Raw genomic sequence first — 18,519 nt, 5'->3', positions numbered from 1 at the left:
TCCTCTTTGCTTTCTGCCATTAGGTATCATCTGCATATCTGAGGTTGCCAATACTTCTCCTGGCAATCTCGAGTCCCACTTGTGATTCTCTCAGCCTGGCACTTCATATGATGTACTCTGTATATAAGTTAAATAAGCAGGGTGACAATATACAGCCTTGATGAACTCCTGCCTCAATTTTGAAGGAGTCTATCATTCCGTGTCCAGTTCTAACTTGACCTGCATATACGTTTCTCAGGAGGCAGTTAAGGTGGTCTGGTATTCCCGTCACTTTAAGAATTTTCCACAGTCTGTGGTGATCCACACACTCAAAGGCTTTAGCATAGTCAATGAAGCAGAAGTAGATATTTTTCTTGAATTCCCTTACTTTTTCTATGATCCAACAGATGTTGGCAGTTTGATCTCTGGTTCCTTTGCCTTTTCTATATCCAGTTTGTACATCTGAAAGTTCTCAGTTCACGTACTGTTTGGAGCCTAGCTTGAAGGTTTTTGAGCAATACCTTGCTAGCATATGAAATGAGCACAATTGTACAGTAGTTTAAACTTTCTTTGGAATGAAAACTGTCCTTTTCCAACCCTGCTGTTTTCTCCAAATTTGCTGACATATTGAGTGCAGCACTTTCACAGCATCATCTTTTAGGATTTTTAAATAGCTCAACTGGAATTCCATCACCTCCACTAGCTTTGTTCATAGTGATACTGCCTAAGGCCCACTTGACTTCACACTCCAGGCTGTCTGGCTCTAGATGAGTGACCACATCATTGTGGTTATCCGGGTTATTAAGACCTTTTTTTGTATAGTTCTTCATGTATTCTTGCCACCTCTTCTTAATCTCTTCTGCTTCTGTTAGGTCCTTGCTGTTTCTGTCCTTTATTGTGACCATCCTTGCATGAAATGCTCCCCTGGTATCTCCAATTTTCTTGAAGAGATCTCTAGTCTTTCCCATTCTACTGTTTTCCTGTTTCTTTGCATTGTTCACTAAGAAGGCTTTCTTATTTCTCCTTGCTATTTTCTGGAGCTCTGCATTCAATTGATGTATTTTTCCCTTTCTCCTCTGCCTTTCGCTTCTGTTCTTTTCTGTTATTTGTAAGATCTGCTCGGAGAACCACTTTGCCTTCTTCCACTTCTTTTTCTTTGGGATAGTTTTGGTCACTGTCTCTTATACAGTGTTAGGAACCTCCATCCATAGTTCTTCAAGCACTCTGTCTACCAGATCTAGTTCCCTGAATCTACTCTGGAACAAGCCATCTGCATGACTCAAGGAAATGACAGGATCTGAGCACTCACGCACCCACCGTCTCTGAGATATGGTGATGGGGACCATGGTACGGCAGAGAACAAGGCTGACAAAGCCTTTTTCGGGGTCGTCATTACAGACATAGTAAGACAAGCAAATAAACAAAACAGGGTGAAGTAGTGGCTTGTGCCTAGAAAAGACACGTGGCAGGTTACCTGAGGCCATTTATTTCATCAGCCTGTCCACTGCAGGGCTGGACAGTGACACAAAGGCTCCCTAATCCACACTCCCCTTAGCATACTCAGACCCCCATCCCCAAACCCAAGGCTTATGTATCCCAGTAGGGCACTGAGAACAAAGGATGTCAGGCCCAGAATCTGATCTCAGGAAGTAAGAGGGGTACCTGGGAACCAGGCTTGGGCATAAAAAAAAATTACAGCACGAGTAATAAATGTGCTGATGGCAGGTGTCCCAGAAGCCTAGAAGGACTCTGGACTCAGGCTCAATCCACGAATGCTTCCTTGAAGAAGTGACACCTAAATGAGGCTGCGTCTCCCTTGAGGGGGCTGGGTGATGACCAGGGACTGCCAGGTAATCTGTAGGACAGCTATGGCTCTACAAAAGAGCAACTGACAGGCATCAGTAAGTAAAGAATAAGGACACAGTGGGAAATATGTACTGGGCTTTGTGATAACCCAGAGATGAATGACAGGCAAGCCCTGGCATCCAAAGAATCCACAGTCAAGTGATAAACAGGACTCAGATGATAACGCCAATGGATTGATCATGGCTGCCCTGAGCACTAGGCTCAGGAGCACCAAGTGCTGGGATCAGTTAGTGATGTCTGCCGCTGACAGCAGCTGCAGCTCAGAAGCCTGAATGCCACGTACTGGTTATCTACTCTTGGTTTTTGGTCAAATGTTTTCACATCCACGAATTTTTGTATCCTTCACATCAGCCAGGGGAACAGAAAGGAGGAGTTAAAATAACCAAATGAAAATGAGGGCCAGAGAGGTTCTTGGCTGGAATCTCATTGGAGAGAATGAGGCAGAAAGGGAAAAAAAAAAAAAAAAGGGAGGAGGCAGGATGAGACAGGGCTGTGAACCTCTCACCCCAAGTGCTTTCCCCAAGGATACCACAGTTTTCAATCCTCACTCCTGGCTCCTCAGGTCAGAAGCCCAAAGATCAAGAAGTCTATTTCCAATCCTTTTCAAGGAATGAAAAATTGATTTACATCCTGCCTGCTCCAAAACCTTCCACCAGGGCCCCCAAAGCAGATTCCACAGCCTGGCACAGAGACTGCCTCAGTTTCCTTTCCTTTCTCCCACTCCAGGCCATCCTGGGGTGGTCCTCAAAGCTCAGCACCCAAAGCCCAGACTCTCTCACTTTCAAGTCTCTGAATATGCAGGGGCCCCTGACTAGGGGTGCCTTTTTTTCCCTCTCACTGTGGATACAATGTTCCTTGTTCCAGTTCTCAGATGTGTTTGAAAAAAATCCATCAGAGCACCTCTTCCTCTGTCTCTTGCCACTGCCAATCTCCTTTCTCTAAGGAGCCAGATGTTTCTCTTAACTGGACGTGGGGCCCTCAACTCACCACATCCCGATTGGGCTTGGCTTCTTTCCCCAAACCACTCTTCCTCCCAGGATCCCACCATCCCCCAATCATCCAGGCCCTGGCGACATCCTCCTTGCCTTCTCCCCAACCAGGGTCCGTTAGTCCCAAAGCCACGTCTTTCCTTTCTTTCCCCATGTCAATCAAATCCCAGACCACACCCACTTCCCCTAAATGGGAAAGTTGCCCCACCCATGGCCCCTATTCAATAGAAGCCACAGCTGATTGGAGGAGACCTGACAAGGGCAACCAATCAGCAGACACATCATGAAGCTCATCTTTACTTCAAATGCTGTGCTGGACCAATCAGACTGTCTTCTGGGAATCCGAATGGTGACAAAGCTGAGACAACGGGAGTAAGCAGCAGGATATGAGTAAGGTAGAGGCACCCAGCTTAGCGAGAAAGCTACAGGTTCAGACACAGGGGAGTCTGTGTCACAGAACTAAGGCAGTGGACAGACTGTCAACAGGACTGCAGTTCCCTGGCCACCTCCCTGCTGGCCGGGGCAGAGAAGCAGCCAGACAACCCAGAGCAGATTCTCAAGCAGGCACCCCCTGATCTCACCCCAGCATGATCTGGACTCTGCCCACCTTCTCAGCCTCGGCTCCTGCTGTCCAGCCACTTAAGCCCTTGCTTCCATCCCAACACATCACAGAGACATGCCTCACCACAGGGCCTTTGCACAGACTATTCCCTCTGCCTGGACTGCCCTCCACATACTTTTCTCCATCCAATAAACTTACATGCTCAGAGATCAGCTCCTGATACATCTTCAACATTCCTAAGGACTGGGAGTTAATATTCTCATGCTCATTTTACAGGTGGGGAAGCTGAAGCAGAGAGAGCTGTTAACCCTACACTGTCCAGTCCAGTAAGCCCTCCCCACACGTGGCTCTTGAGCACTTGAAACACAGTTCATCTGAATCAATGTTCTGTAAGTGTAAAATATAGTCTGGATGTCAAAGACTTGGTAAACAAGAAAGACCATAGAACAATTCACTAACTCTTCCTAAACTGTCCAGAAACTAAATATTTCAGATGTACTGGGTTAAAGAAAACCCTATGGCTAACCTCACACATCTTTTAACATTTTTTAAAGAAGTGTAGATGTAAGAAAATTTGAAATGAGGAACATGGCTCGTATGATTATTTCTACTGGGCTGCCCTTGTTTTACCATAAACTATGGCCAGTGGCCCATTTCTATAAATCTATGAGTTAAGAATGGTTTCTACTTTAAATGATTGTGAAGAAGAAAATCAAAAACCAAACAAAACCAAAAGAATACCTGGCAGACACCGTAAGCAGCTTGCAAAGCTTAAAGTATTTATTATCTGTGTGCTGTGCTTAGCTGCTCATGGACGATAGCCTGCCAGGCTCCTCTGTCCCTGGGATTCTCCAGGCAAGAATACTGGAGTGGGTGGTCATGCCCTGTTCCACAGGATCTTCCCAACCCAGGGATCAAGCCCAGGTCTCTAGCCTTTCACAAAAAAAGTTTGCCAAGCTCTATGTTAGAGATTTGCCCAAGATCACTGAGATGAATAACAGAAGCAAAGTTCTGTTTTGTTTTTATTTGGCTGTGTGGCCATGAGGCATGTGGGATCTGTTACCTGACCCGGGATAGAACCTGTGGCCCCTGCACTGAGAGTGTGGTGTCTTAACCGCTGGACCGCTAGGGAAGTCCCAGAAGCAAAGTTTACAGGGTGCTTTCGACACGCCAACCCACAGTCAGAACACCGGACAGGCTGTAAAACCTGAGTCCTCGCATTCTATGAAGGAATTCTAACACAGTCAGCTCCCATTTTACAGATGAGGAAACTGAGGCTCAGGACAGTCAAACCCTAGTGCAGCTTGGAAGTGGTACAGATTCAAGACAATGAGTTTTGCGCCAAAGCTGGGCTCTTAATAACCATGCTGCCAGCCCACCTGGAATCCAGAGACATGAACAAGTCCTCATCTGCACGAGTGGCTCAATCCTGGCGCTCTGAGTTCCCCATCAGAACACATACCCGAGTTGTATTTTAAGCATCTGAGTCCTTGGCTGGCCCCCTCCCCGCCCCATGCCAGCTGGGAGGTGGTATCAGATGGCCCTGGCTCCAATCCTGGCTTGGCACTTGCCAGCCAAATGATTCCCTCACCCTGAATGTGAATTTCCTCATCTGTATACTGAGGATGGTCAGGGTCCCAGAGTTTGGCTCATCTGGTCCAGTACTGGGTGCCCAGAGGCACTACCAGTGTTTGCTAGAATTCTAATACCCAGAGAACAGCTGACCCTGGTGCTGAGAGTGTGGGCTCCCAGAGCCAGTAACTGTATCCAGGTCCCAAGCTGCAAAAGCCTGGAAAAGCCACTTTAATGCTCTGAGCCTCAGTTTCCTTCCCTGTAAAAGAAGGATAGTAATCCTTATAAAGAAAGTGATTATAAAGATAAAATTTACAAGTGGGGCGATGGTTTGCATGACAATGTGAAAACACTTCATGCCACTGAATGGTACACTTAAGAATGGTTAAAACGAGGACTTCCCCGGTAGCCCAGTGGTTAAGACTCAGTGCTTCCACTGCAGGGGGTGTGTGGGTTCAATCCTTCGTCAAGGAACTAAGATCCCACATATGGTGTGGCATGGCCCCCCCCCAAGGAAAAAGAATGGTTAAAATGATAAACTTCATGATATGTATCGGTTATCACGATTAAAGAGAAGAAAAAAAAACAAATTAAATCCTGAATGTGATGTATCCCGAATCCTAACCCCTGGACTTCCCTGGTGGCCCAGTGGTTAAGAATTCACCTGCCAATGCATGGGACCTGGGTTTGATCCCTGGTCCAGGAAGATCCTACATGTCACGGAGCAACTAAGCCCATGTTCCACAACTGCTGACCCTGAGCTCCAGAGCCCATGTTCCACAACAAGACAGCCACAACTAGAGAAAGCCCACGTGCAGCAAATAAAGGCCAGTGCAGCCAAAAATAAACCAAAAAAAAAAAAAATCCTATCCCCTGAGAACTGGTAGCAGTTCCCAACACTGCTGTTCATTTGACATCATCGCTTGTCCCAGCTGATGGCCAAAGAGTCTCAGAAATCTTGACATCAAATGAAACGATGTACACAGGGCCCTAGCAGAGTGAGCACGATCGTGAGGGAGGTGGGAGGACCGGGCGGGGAGGGCACTGAGACTCCAGGCATTGGGAACGGTCCCATCGCTGGAGGAGGGGTGGGGATGTGAGAGGCCACTCGAACATTCATTCTGCTTTACCACTTACATATCTCTTGTCAATGTTCTTTTGTATGTTATCAAACACCATGATATGAAGATGATAAAACAATGGGTGAGAAGACACAGAGCCTGGGATTGTCGGGATGGGGCGGAGGAGGTAGAATGGTGGAACCTTCCTGGCGGTCCAGTGGTTTAAGACTCTGTATGTCCAATACAGGGAACATGGGTTTGATGCTTGGTGGGGGAACTAAGATCCCACATGCTGCGATGTGTGGCCCAAAAACAAGAAAGGAGCAGAAAAAGAACGCCAGGATGGAAAGGAAGCAGAACCAACAAAAAGGCGATAAGGTAAAAGCTGAGGGATGGATACACACAGCCCCCCTACTCTATTTGCTCTGCTGCTGCTGCTGCTGAGTCGCTTCAGTCGTGTCCGACTCTGTGTGACCCCAGAGACTGCAGCCCACCAGGCTCTCCCATCCCTGGGATTCTCCAGGCAAGAACACTGGAGTGGGTTGCCATTTCCTTCTCCAATGCATGAAAGTGAAAAGTGAAAGTGAAATCTCTCAGTCGTGTCCAACTCTTAGCCATCATGGACAGCAGCCTTCCAGGCTCCTCCATCCATGGCATTTTCCAGGCAAGAGCACTGGAGTGGGGTCTATCTGCTCTACTCTTTCCATAATAAAATAAAGCAAAAACAACATAGGAAAAAGCACATTAAGCTCATCTCCTGAAACACACTCTTAGTAACAAAGTATAATAACAGTGTCTATCTTTATAATGAATGCATTCCACAACCTCTCTATCTGTAACTGACAAGAAACAACACCCAAGGTGAAATTAAAGTTAAGATACCTGGTTCCTGCCCCCTAGTGAATATCCAGTCAGTGACAGTAACCAACATGAAGAATGGCTTTATTTAGCCTTGGGTATCTTGACCAGGGCCATCATGGCTTGCTGACCTACTGAGAACTCCTTCTAGCCCATGCCCTGTGAGAAGCACCACACAGGCATCTGAATTCACCTACCCTTATGAAAAGTAAGTCAGTCAGTCAAGTCACTCAGTCCACCACACAGGCATCTGAATTCACCTACCCTTATCAAAAGTAAGTCAGTCAGTCAAGTCACTCAGTCGTGTCCAACTCTTTGTGACCCCATGGACTGCAACCCACCAGGCTCCTCAGTCCATGGGATTCTCCAGGCAAGAATACTGGAGTCGGTCGCCATTTCCTTCTCCAGGGGATCTTCCCAACCCAGGGATCGAACCCAGGTCTCCCGCATTAGGGGCAGACGCTTTAACCTCTGAGCCACCAGGGAAACCTTCATCAAGCACTGACATTAACCCTCTGATGCAATTACCTTATTCAATGAACAAATGACCACAGGAGAGGTCAGTACACTTTTTCTCTAAGAAGCAGACAAGAAGTATTTTGGGATTTGTGGGTCAGCTCAGCTCTGCTGCAAATACCCCACTCTGCTATTGGATGGGAAAGGAGGCCTATGTATATGATATGTAAATAAATGGGTGGGGCCATGTGCCAATAAAATTTAATTTCCAAAACCAGGTGGGGTGGGGGTGGGGTGTGTGTGTGTGTGTGTGTGTGTGTGATAGTGCTCCAATCCCTGTATAAAGTAACTGGAAGTAGTAAATGGGCTGGTGTATATATAGAGTAACAGACTTCCCTGGTGTTCCAGTGGTTAAGACTGCCTCCACTGCAAAAGGCACAGGCTCCATCCCTGGTCACAGAACTAAGATCCTACATGCCCTATGGTGCGGCCAAAAGAAACAAAAAAAGGGCTTAAGATGTGGCCTGACACACAGGCATTCCCAAACCATCAGCTGTGACTGTATAGGTGTGTGTTTTCAAAAGTACGGGTCACATCAATACCTCACCTTTCCATCTATAAGTGACAAGTAGCCTTTACAGCACCCCTCAGCTTGTGTTAGAAGCTCCTGCTTCAGCTTTGTCCCTCAGTATGACCATAACACTCACAGCAAGAGTATGTGGAACAACTGCCAACAATCATTTCACCCTATTTACCGCTGACATACGGGTACACACCCGAGTAACAGCTCAGAGGCCGGGATCCTCCACACTGACCAGCAGGTCCCATCCGCCTGCCCCGCCACGGGTCTCAGGAGGTGCAGGGGGGCAGGCCCCGCCACCGCGGTACATGCAGCCCCCAGCACCGGGCCTGTCATCCAACAAGCGCTCAGCGAACGCTCCAGCAGCCGAGGCAGCAGGCTCGCTGGTCCCCCGCGACGCCGGGGCGGGGGGCTCACCTTGAGAGAAGGGATGTCCTCAGCGCGGATGACGAACTCGTCGCGCTCCCGGAAGATGCCCTCCCCGCCGCTCTCACCCGCCTCCTCGTCGGTCTCCCCGCACACGGCCGCCGTCTCCTGCTTCTTGGCCAGGTGCAGGGGCCGGGCGTCGGGTGGCTCCGGGTCCTCAGGGGATGGGGCGGCGGGCTCCTCCGGGGGCGGCGGCGGGGGCGCGGCGGCCGGCTGCGGCGGTGGCGGCGGCGGCGGTGCGGGCACGGGGGCGGGTGGCGACGGCAGGGCCGGCGGGGCTGGAGCGGGCGGCGGCGGCGGCGAGCTGGGTGCGGGGGCCACCAGCGGGGGTGGAGAGGGCAGGACTGGCGGTGGGGGCGGCGGTTGCGGTGTTGGGGCGGGAGGCGGCGAGGGCGGGGGCTTCTCCTCCAGCAGCGGGGGCTCTGGGGCGAGAAGGGCATCAGGGCTGGAGCACCCCCTCCACCCATCCCCCCACCAAACTAGTTACCTGCTGACGGTGAAAAGTCTCTCAGCCTATTCTGAGGGGGTCCTAACACAGTCCTCTTCCTGTCCTGTACCCCAACATCCCTCCTGATCAAACTGAGCTCTTCACCTAACAACCATCTCTGGCCCCAACCCCCCTCCATCTCCTTCCCATTCCTCTTCTGTTGCCCTTTTTCCTCCTTCAAAGAGGGTCCTGTCTGACCCACTTACTGTCCTCTCCCTGACCTTCAACATCCACCCGTCCCCTGACACCCACAGAAGCCCACATTCCTTTAACTCCTCTTTCCAATGTCCGAATGGGCTTCCCTGGTGGCTCAGATGGTAAATAATCCATCTGCAACGCGGGAGACCTGGGTTTGATCCTGGGTTGGGAAGATCCCTGGAGGAGGGCATGGCAACCCACTCCAGTATTCTTGCCTGGTGAATCCCCATGGACAGAGGAGCCTGGCGGGCTACAGTCCAGGGGATCACAAAGAGTCGGCCATGACTGATCGACTAGGCACTCAGGCAGACACGCCACTCTGGTCCTCATCTTCGCCCGGTCTCCGCAGACCCCCAGTGTCATAGGGCAGTTCTGCATTACTCAGCGTCCCCTACCACAATGGCCAGGAGGCCTCTCTGGTCCCATCAAAGCCCCCTCCTGGCTCCCTAGCCTGGCCCCAGAAATCTCCTGGCCCTGCCCTGCCCCCCAGTCTCTGAAGAGCATTCGCCATCCCAGCACCTCTGCTCTTGTCCCTGAATGTCCCTCCCTGTGCCAACAGCCCCTCGGCTCCTTCCTTATCGCCACTCAGTTCCCCAGCAATCCTTCTGGCACACCAGCACCCCTCCCTGAAACTCCAGTGGGGATTCTGAGCCCCTGAAATGGGCTCCCAGAGTCCACTGTAGTCCAGAATTACCTTTGCTGTTTTGGGGCCCCAGTCTTGTGCTTACTTTCCATTCGTTAGTGTCCCTCCTGATTCCTGGGTCATCCCCTCTGTATACCTGTTCCTTATCTGCTCAGAGATTTCATCCTCCTCTATCCAAGCTCTCCCCTTTGCTTTCCTTTCCTCAGCCTGCTCTTCACTCTCGAATTGCCAATGCCCTCTCTTTCCTGTTAAACACCCGTGATATTTGAAACATCCCCACCCGCCCAGCCCAACGCCTTGAGATCTCCTGACTCCTCAAACTGCTTTTGATCCATCCTTGGGTCCTTAGCCGTGAGCCTTCCTGACCCTTCCAAGGCCCTCGCTTCCTGTGATGCTCTCCCATTACAGCTGATCCAGACACTCTGCATGGAACTTGCCAGTGTTTCCCATCTCTTCCCTGATGCTTTCCTTTTAGTCTCTCACTGTCTTACTCCCCATTTCCCACCTTCCAGAAGACGTCACCATTCCATAAGATTCCTCTGAGCACCCAAGCCTCCTCATTCACTGCTCCAAACACCCTCCCCCTAACCTCATCTCTTTCATCCCCAATGCCCCTATCAAAGCCCCTGAAATTTTGTCCAACACGCCCTCTCAGGACTGAATGCCATTCAGACCTGACTGTACCCCTAGCCTTTCCTGATGCCCCACACCCCACGATCTGACTAGTCGTTGTTGAGGCATGTTTCTTTAACCAACCCTCTGCAAGTCTGCTCCCCCAGACCCTCTTCTGTCCTGTCATAAATCTCTAACCCCTAGAGGTCTTCTCACATCCCATGTCCCCTCATCAGTATTAAAGGCTCTCACCCACCTGTCCCCATCACTTATAACCTATGCTGACCAGTGTGTAATCTATACCATCAGACCTGAGCCCTGAATCTTGGGGAATCCCTGGCCTGCCCCCACAGACTCCCTTCCCAGCTCTTACCAGGTGTGCCACTGCTGCTGGCACTGGGGAGCCCCGGGAGCGGGGGTGGCCCAGGGACCGCAGCCTCTGCAGCCAAGGGGGGCCCATCCGGAGTGGAGGCGTCCTTAGGCCCGGCCAGCGGCGGGTCATCGAGAGCAGAGATGGCTGAGGAGATGCTCTCCTGGAGGTCCCGGTTCTTGGCAACAGAGTCTTCCTCGTCGGAGGAGAAGGAGGGCAGGGTCTCCAGGTTCCGCTTCAGCTCCTCGTCCAGCCGCTTACAGGGCGAAGGGCAGCCGAGCCCCAGCCCCTCGCTCTCTGCGGCCTCCAGCGCGCCCCCCAGCCCGAAGGCGCTGGCGGGTGTGGGGTGCGGCACAGCGGGGGTGGTGGGGGGCTGGGGAGGCAGGCCCCGGGCCGGCACAGTGGGCGGCACACTCTTAGGGGGGCTGAGCGGGGGTGTCAGGCCGGCCTGGTAGAGTGGTGGATGGCGCTTGCCTGACTTGAGAAAGTCTAGGAACGAAGCCATGAAGCCGGACTTCATCTCAGGCTGCTTCTCCTCCACCTCCTTGATCTTGGCCTCGATCTTCTCCCGAGTGAGGCTGGAGTCCAGGCTGTTGTGGTCAGCTCCCGACACGGCATCACCCGAGGAGGCTCCCAGACCCTCGCCGGCCTTGGGCACAGACAGCTTGATCTAGATGTGGGGGCAGTGGGCAGTCAGAGCCCACGTGTCCCAGCCCCTAAGTTCCCTCCTCCCTCTGACTCAGGAGTCTGGGGCCCCAGGCCTCTCCCTGTTTAAGACTATGAAGTTCCAAATTCTCAGCATTCTCAGCCTGTAGACCTGGAACTCAAGCCCACAGACCCTTTTGCTCAGATTCCAAAATGACAGGACTGATATTCCTCCCTCATTACTCACTGACCCCCTCCCACAAGACCCAGGAATCCAGAACTCCCACAATCAATAGTCCTGCGGGACCTAGAACCTAAGAAAACAAGCACTAACTCCCAGCCTCCCTCTGGACACACAAATTTCAACTCTCAGATCTCTCCAAGCATGGAACTCTGGAGTTTGAGCCCTCTGATTCATTTTCTCCTGGGAGTTAGTTCATACCACATTCTCCATCCTGCCCAAGAACCTCAAATGTGGCCCCAACCCTCAGGCATCATGGTCCCACTCCCCCTCACCTTCAGTGGTTTCAGGGGCTCCAGCCGTGTGCCCCCTGCCTCCTCGGCCTTCCTGCCCCGGCCCCGGCCCCGGCCCCGAGGTTTCTTGGCCCCATCAGCAGGTGCGGAGGCTGAGGCTGGCCCAGCGGTGGTGGGGACCTCCAGTGGGCGAATCCGGGGTCTCCCGCGGGGCCGGGGCGGCCCATCACGCTTGGCCTTGGTGGGTTTGCGACCTCTACGCCGGGGGCCGTCCGGGCCTGGGTTGGGTGGACAGAAGTCAATATCACCCAACGGGGAGAGAGCCGGGCGGGAGCGGCAGCTGGACACGAGGTCAGGCAGGCGCCGGGGGTTGAGGCGGATGTCGGCGGGCACGTCGGCTTTGTCCTCGTCGGCCTCAAACTCATACTCCTGGGCATACAGTTTCTTGGGCGTCTGGAAGGGGGGGTCACGGCGCCGCAGCAGGTGGAAAGAGGACGTCTTGAGCAGCTTCTTTGGCTTGGTAGAGCAGAAGATGGGCGAGGTCAGGCCTCCCTTGGGCTCCGAGGCAGGGGGCGGCGGTGGCGGAGGGGGAGGCGGGGGCGGGGGGGCTGCCTGGTGCGGCCCACTCTGGATCAGGCCCAGAGGCTCAGCGTTGACTGTGGAGGGCAGCTCAGGTGGCTTGTTGGGGTCCAGGCCCAGGCCCGGAGTCTCGGGGCCGGCTCCGGATGCCCGGCCAGGGCAGTAGGGCCCGTAGGGATCATAGGCAGGGGGGCCGGGGGGCGGCCCAGTGCCTGCCTTGGGATCACCCTCGTCCTCGGGTGGCCCAGCCTTGCCATAGTCATCCGCCGGCCCTCCGCCGAACATCTCCTCCATGGTGGGGAAGAAACTACGCTCCTCGTCTTGGAGCAAGGAGTCAGGGAAGCAGATGGAGGTGAGTGGCACGAAGCGGGGGGCCTTGGTGCCTTGCGGGCTGGGGCTGCGGTAGGCACCGGAGGGATCCTTGCCCTCAGTGTTGGGTGGGCCCACACCAGTGTCACCGGGCCCAGCAGGTAGTGGCTCCAGGGCCCCCAGCAATTCTTGCATGGCACCAGGCGGTTCCAGGCTCTCCTCCGGCCGCAGACGGGGGCTGGGGGCACCAGGCTCTAGGCCATGGCTGCGGAGGTGGGCCTCAAGCTGGAGGGGCATGGGCGGTGGGGGTGGGGGAGGTGGCGGGGGCGGCTGTGGTGCCCCATCTCGGGTGGCCGGCTCAAGGAGGTGGACGCCGACTTTGGGAGCACTGGAGGAGGGGCTGGGAGCGTGGCTGAGGACCGAGGGGAGCAGCTGGGGAGGAGGGGGTGGCAGCACCAGAGGGAGGTCGGGGCCCCCTGCCTCTAGGAGGAGGCCATGGGGGGCAGACTGGGCTGACTGGGCCGTGGGTTGTGGGGGCGGAGGGCTCTTTTGGAGGAAGGCCCCCAGCTCCTTGGCACCTGCCCCATAGTGGACAACTGAGGTGGCCAGCCCCTCGGGGGTCTCGCCACCCCGTTCCGGCCCTTTCTTCTTCTCCTTCAGCCGCCCCAGGCCCAGCTCCAGGGCTGCGGTGGCACCCTCGTCAAGGCTGGCGCTGGTCCGGATGACGCTCTGCAGATGGTACCGCTGGGGGTCTTCCTTGGCCAGCTCATAGGGTGTGCCTGGGGGACCCCCAGCCCCACCACTCCCCCCAAGTCCCTTGGAGGCATCTGCCGCCCCGTCTTCGCCCACCAGGCCATCTGCCCCTGAGGTCCGCGGGGGGCTGGGCGCCTGGAGGAGGTGCTGAATGAGGAATTCTTCATCCTCCGTGCGCTCAGCAGGAGGCCCACCAGGGCCCGCCAGCAGCTCGGAGCCGTCCCCCTTGCCCTTGTAGCCACCTGCTCCAGCTGCATAGCTGCTGGCCCCTGGGGGTGCCAGGAACGGGGCTGAGGCCAGGACAGAGCTTAGGTATTTGCCAGGGGCTCCTGGAGAGCCGACTCCAGGTGGGCGGCCAGGGGCAGGTGGCGACTGTAGCGGGCGGATGATGTGAGAAGGGCTGGCCTCTCCGCCGCCCCCCAGGGAGCTGGGCCCCCAACCGCCTCCATGGCCCGAGAGTGCTGGGGAATGGCCAGTACTGTAGCTGAGCGAGGGGCTGGCCGTGGGCAGACCCTGGGAGTGGGCAGCTGGCCCCGGGTACGGTTCACCCTGCACCCCGTACAGCTGCCCCTGCAGCTGGTCTGGGGAATAGCTCTGACACGTGGCTAGGCCAGGAGGCGGAGGACCACTCGGGGGCTGCTGGGGACCCCCTGAGTAGCTAGGGCCTTTGCTCAAGTCCTGTGCTTGACCCCCTCCGAACCCCTGCCCATAGGCCTGGGGTCCTAGAAGCCCTTGGGGCTGACTGGGGGAATAGGCCTGGCCTCCGGCCCCTCCAGCCCCCGAGGCCTTCCCAGTGGCATAGGCCGCTGCTGGCCCACCTAGGCTCTGGCATTTGGGCGTGGCGGTTGAACGGGCTGGTGGGGGCCTACTGGCACTGCCCGCAGCTGCCCCATAACCACCTTTGCCCGTCTTGTAACCAGGCGACTGAATGATGGGGCGGTAACCTCCACCGCCACCCCCTGCCCCACCTCCTCCGGCTGCCTCAGGGCCCGCAGCCCTGCCCGATGCCCCGGCCGTGGCTCCACTGGGCCCAGCTTTGCTAGGCTCACCAGCGCCAGGCGAGGGTTCCCCACCGCCCAGCGGGCTGCAGGCCAAGTTGGCCCGATGGCCCATGGAGGCGTAGCTGCCTCCACAGCTCAGGTAGTGCTGGAGGGCATGGGCTGGGGGTGGGGGTGGGGGGGGCTGGGCACTGGCGGGCCGCTGGTAGTGCTTGATGACGGTGTCCTGGCGGGGCAGGGCCCGCTCGGAGGGCGGCGGGCCGGGGGCAGCACCCGAAAAGTTGTAGAGCTGTGGAGAGGACTGTTCAGCAGCAGCAGCAGCGGCAGCGGAAGAGGAAGCCAACAGGTTGAACTGAGTCGGGAGGTGGCGAGGAGGTGGGGGTGGGTCTGGGGGACCAGGGCGGTAAGGTGGGGTTTGGGCTGGGCCAAGACCAGCGGGCCCCAGGACACCACCCCCCGCCAGGCGCTCAAAACCTAGCGAGGAGGGCACTGTGGGTGCCTGCGAGGGCTTCAGGTGCAGCACGTCATGAGGGGACAGGAGCCCATTAGCTGGAGGACTAAATGGGGGATCCTGGAGGCTGAGGGAAGAGGGAACTGGAAAGGGGCGGCTGCCAAAGGAAGCCGGGTGCTGATAAGCCGACAGGGCGGAGGAGGATGGAAACGTGCTGGAACCCGGCAGGGCGCCTGAGATGAAGAGCTCCGTGGGGCCTGGCGTGTGCATGGCTAGGGATGAATGAGGGAGGAGACCACAGGTGAGAGTCGACCACAAGCCAGCCCCACCCTGGCCCTCCTGGGCTGGCAGCGGGCTTACCTGTTTGCCAGGAAGGACTGCGGAACTGGGAGAGAAGAGAGGAGGCAGAAGGGCCAGGCTGGGGGCCCCGGGACTCCAGGGCCGAGATGAGGTTCATGACGGAGGCGTCGGGCCCTGCTGAGCCTGCGTGATGGAGGCCAGTGTCGAAGAGTCCAGAGAGGCCTGGCAAGGGTTGGGGCGGGGGTTGAGTCAGCTAGGTGGGGGATAGGGCAAGGTTTAAAGGGGAAAAGAGCAAGCCAAAGGCAAGTTGGGTCAGGAAAGGGGGTTGGATGGAAGGTGCAGATTCAAAGAGGAGAAAGTAGGCAGAGACAAGGAGACAGTAAGCAGGATGGAGTAGGATGCAATCCTAAGGGCAGGGAGCCCAGGAGGGGAAAGGTAGACAAAGGAGTAGAAATATCCAGAAGTGAAAAAAAGTGGGAGAAACAGAGAGTTCCTACCGTCCAAGGGAGGGCAAAGGAGTTAGGCAATTCTAACAAGGAAGGGGAAGAGATGGGGTGATACTGGAGTCACTGGAAGAACCAGAGAACAAGTCGAAAGGGGTTGAGTCCAGGTGAGAGAGTCCGGATTAAAAAAAAAAAGGGGGGGGGGAGGGATAAAGCTAAGGAGCCAACCAAGAGGGTCGTAGGGTCAAACTGGACAACAGTCTGGTTGCTGATCCATTTAGGAAAGGAAGCGGCAGGATCAAAGGAGAACCAATCTGAGGTACTAGAGGCCCGGTCACAGAAGAATCAGGCAAATCTAAGGGAGGAGGGGGAGGTCCAAGAATCGGAGCCAATCAGGAAGAAAGGGAATCAGGAAGAAAGAATTCAGGGAACCAAGAGGATGGACAAATCCAGAGGGAAGGGACCGGGGTGGGCTGGAGAGGCGGAAAAGCCTGGAAGAGAAGGTGGGATTTGGGGGCTGAGAGGACCGGACCAATTGGAGCGAAAGAGGCGGGACCAGAAACGGGGGCGGACGAATCCGGCAAGAAATTGACCAGCCTCAGAACAACCAATCAGGGAAGAAGAGGCAAGGGGCGAGCCAGGACGGAGGGCACAGCCAATTAGGAAGGGTGGAACTTTCAGCAGCCAATCAGCCGCTTCGGAGGGCGGGCCAGGCGGGGCGGGACAAGGGCCGTACCTGCCGGGTGGTGGTTGGTGGCATAGCTTTGCAGTGGGTGGGGGGCCGCGTAGGCCTGGCGGTGTAAGATGTCCGTCTCGGGGTGTGAGGTCCTGGAGCTGCCATAGACCAAGCTGGGGGGTAGGGGGGGGGGGGGAGGGAGGTGTTAGGGTTTCCTCCGAAGCTGCCCTCGGACTGAGGAACTCAGCAAATCCCCCAGGGAGTTCGGGAGAATCTTCCAGCTGACTGGGGGTTATCCTCGGGAACCTTGGGCCATAAAGGAAAGACAAGGGAATCGGGGTCCCCAACTTCAAAGATGGTCCCCACTCGAGCCCCAGTAAATAGATCCCAGAGAGCCTCACAGACATGCACAGGAAGGAGACAGGCTGAAGAGTCAGGGAAAAGTGTCTTAAGTTGAAAACAGGGAGTTTGCTCCCAGGGCCCCCACCCCGTAGGTGACACAAAGCCCTGAGGCCAACCCCCGAGGGACGCCCCCTCTTCTTCAGACACGTGGGAACAGAGGCCCTGAACCTCACGAATGGTGCAAACCGAGCCAGGGGCAGCAGCAGATTGTTCCCCAACAGCAGGGATGGGGGAGGTGGGGAGAGGATAGGACTCCGGGAAAGTACCAGGTACAAGTGTGAACATGAACGTCGTCCATCCCCCGGGTTGAGGTTCAGATGCATGGGCCCGTGCAAGGCCAGGTATGTGTGCAAACCAGTATTCAACTCACTCGTGGGGAAAGATAGAGTGAGGAGTCCCACATGGAAAATACTAACTCACGTGGGGTCCTGCCCTGCCAGGCTGGGAAACCCAGGTGTGTGGGGGGAGGGGGGCAGGGGGCAGGTAAAGAGTGAGGGCGTGACACGAACAGCAGAAAAGGGGCAGATTCGCAGGTGAACTGGCTGCCAGCTATGTACGCTTAGGCCCACGCTCACACACACAACCACACACTGGAGAAACAGCCTCGTCTTCCTATGCAGCGGCCCCCATCCATGGCCCCGACTCAAGAGGTCAAACACTCCACTCCTCGCCATCAACTAGGATTCTCTCTGCGGGTGGGGGAGCTCAAGGGGGCGTGTCTCTGATGCCAGGACCCCCCCCCCTTACATACACAGAACCCCAGCTTAGGAAGGGGGCGGGGCCCCGTGCCCACTCAGCTCGCGGAATTTCTGGGGGGGCCCCAGCGTAGCGCGGCCTCGCGCAGTCCCGGAACAATAGGATCTTGGGGGGGCGCGCCCCCCAGGTCTGCGTTCTGATTCTCTTTTCCTTCCCACCTTTGCAAGAGTAGAGCCTGGGGCGCGAGGGGGAGGGGTCAGCAAGCCGGGAATCCAAGGATGGGGGGAAATCCAGGCCTTGCTTCGCCAGTCCCTCCCACCTTCCCAAGGCCTCTCGGTCTGAAATTGTTTTGCACCCCCATTTCCCCGCTGCATCTTTCTCTTTGCATGCCGGAGCTGGCTTTGGCGGAGTTTGCAATTTGCAAACTGGGGCGGCGGCGTTGTTGCAAACCGAGGAAGGCCGCTCCCTTGCAAGCCGGAGGGGAGTTTGCGATGCACGCGTAGCCGGGCGGGCCCGGCCGGGCTGGGCCCCCACCCCTTGGCCCCTTCCTCCAGGCCACCCCCGGCTCCTTACCTAGCTTTCGCTGACCTCTCGTAACTCCATCCCGCCCCGGCGCCGAGCGGGTCCCCGAAGCCGGCGCTGGGGTAGTTCCTGTCCATGAATTGGCCGCGGTGGAAATTGGGGGAGGGGGAGGGAGGGGGGAGGGAGGGGGCGCGCGCGCGCTCTCCTCCGCCGCCTCTCCCTCCGCTGTTGCTTTTTTTTCCCCTTCTCTCTCTCTCTCTCTCTCTCTCTTTTTCTTTGCAGCCGCCGAAGGCCCGGGAAGGCCCCGGGCGGGGGAGGGAGGGGACAGGGGCGGAGGGGCGGGCAAGGGAGGGGGTGCAGCCGCCGAGCCAAGGAGGGGGGAAGGGGGGTTCCCCCTGGAGGGAAAGAGGGGGGAGGAGGGACCCCGCTGTCTCCGCCTTTGCCCCGGCCCTTGCAAGAGAGAAGGGGGGGCGCGCGCTCAGGAGGGGGCGTCCCGGGCGGCCCCGGGGTGGGTGCGGGCTCTGGGTGCTCGCTCTCGCCGCCGCCGCCGCCGCCTCCTCCTCCTCTGCGCTCACGGTGCAGCCATCTTTGCACAAGGCGGCTGGGGGAGGG

The 18,519-nt window shown here is 56.3% G+C and overlaps 1 protein-coding gene across 2 annotated transcripts in view; it reads right to left on the bottom strand.

Annotated features, from left to right (window-relative positions):
• PRR12 (proline rich 12) overlaps positions 1-18,498 on the bottom strand; it is a 29,608-nt gene extending 11,110 nt beyond the window's left edge. Inside the window, exons 1-6 of one of the 2 annotated variants that reach the window (XM_069551237.1) lie at positions 17,959-18,498; positions 16,348-16,460; positions 15,229-15,390; positions 11,821-15,140; positions 10,663-11,329; positions 8,341-8,771 (exon numbers count right to left, since the gene is read on the bottom strand). In XM_069551237.1, coding sequence (XP_069407338.1) covers positions 8,341-8,771; positions 10,663-11,329; positions 11,821-15,140; positions 15,229-15,390; positions 16,348-16,460; positions 17,959-18,044 — 4,779 coding nt within the window. In that variant the 5' untranslated portion in view covers positions 18,045-18,498. The remainder of the gene's footprint in view (positions 1-8,340; positions 8,772-10,662; positions 11,330-11,820; positions 15,141-15,228; positions 15,391-16,347; positions 16,461-17,958) is intronic. The other variant, XM_069551238.1, reaches the window with a different exon arrangement.
• Between the last annotated feature and the right edge of the window lie 21 nt (positions 18,499-18,519).

Source organism: Ovis canadensis, chromosome 14 (genome assembly GCF_042477335.2).
Source record: "Ovis canadensis isolate MfBH-ARS-UI-01 breed Bighorn chromosome 14, ARS-UI_OviCan_v2, whole genome shotgun sequence".
Classification (NCBI taxonomy): Eukaryota; Metazoa; Chordata; class Mammalia; order Artiodactyla; family Bovidae; genus Ovis; species Ovis canadensis.
The sequence above is the reverse complement of the archived record's forward strand: the minus strand, read 5'-3'. Positions and strand labels throughout refer to the sequence as shown.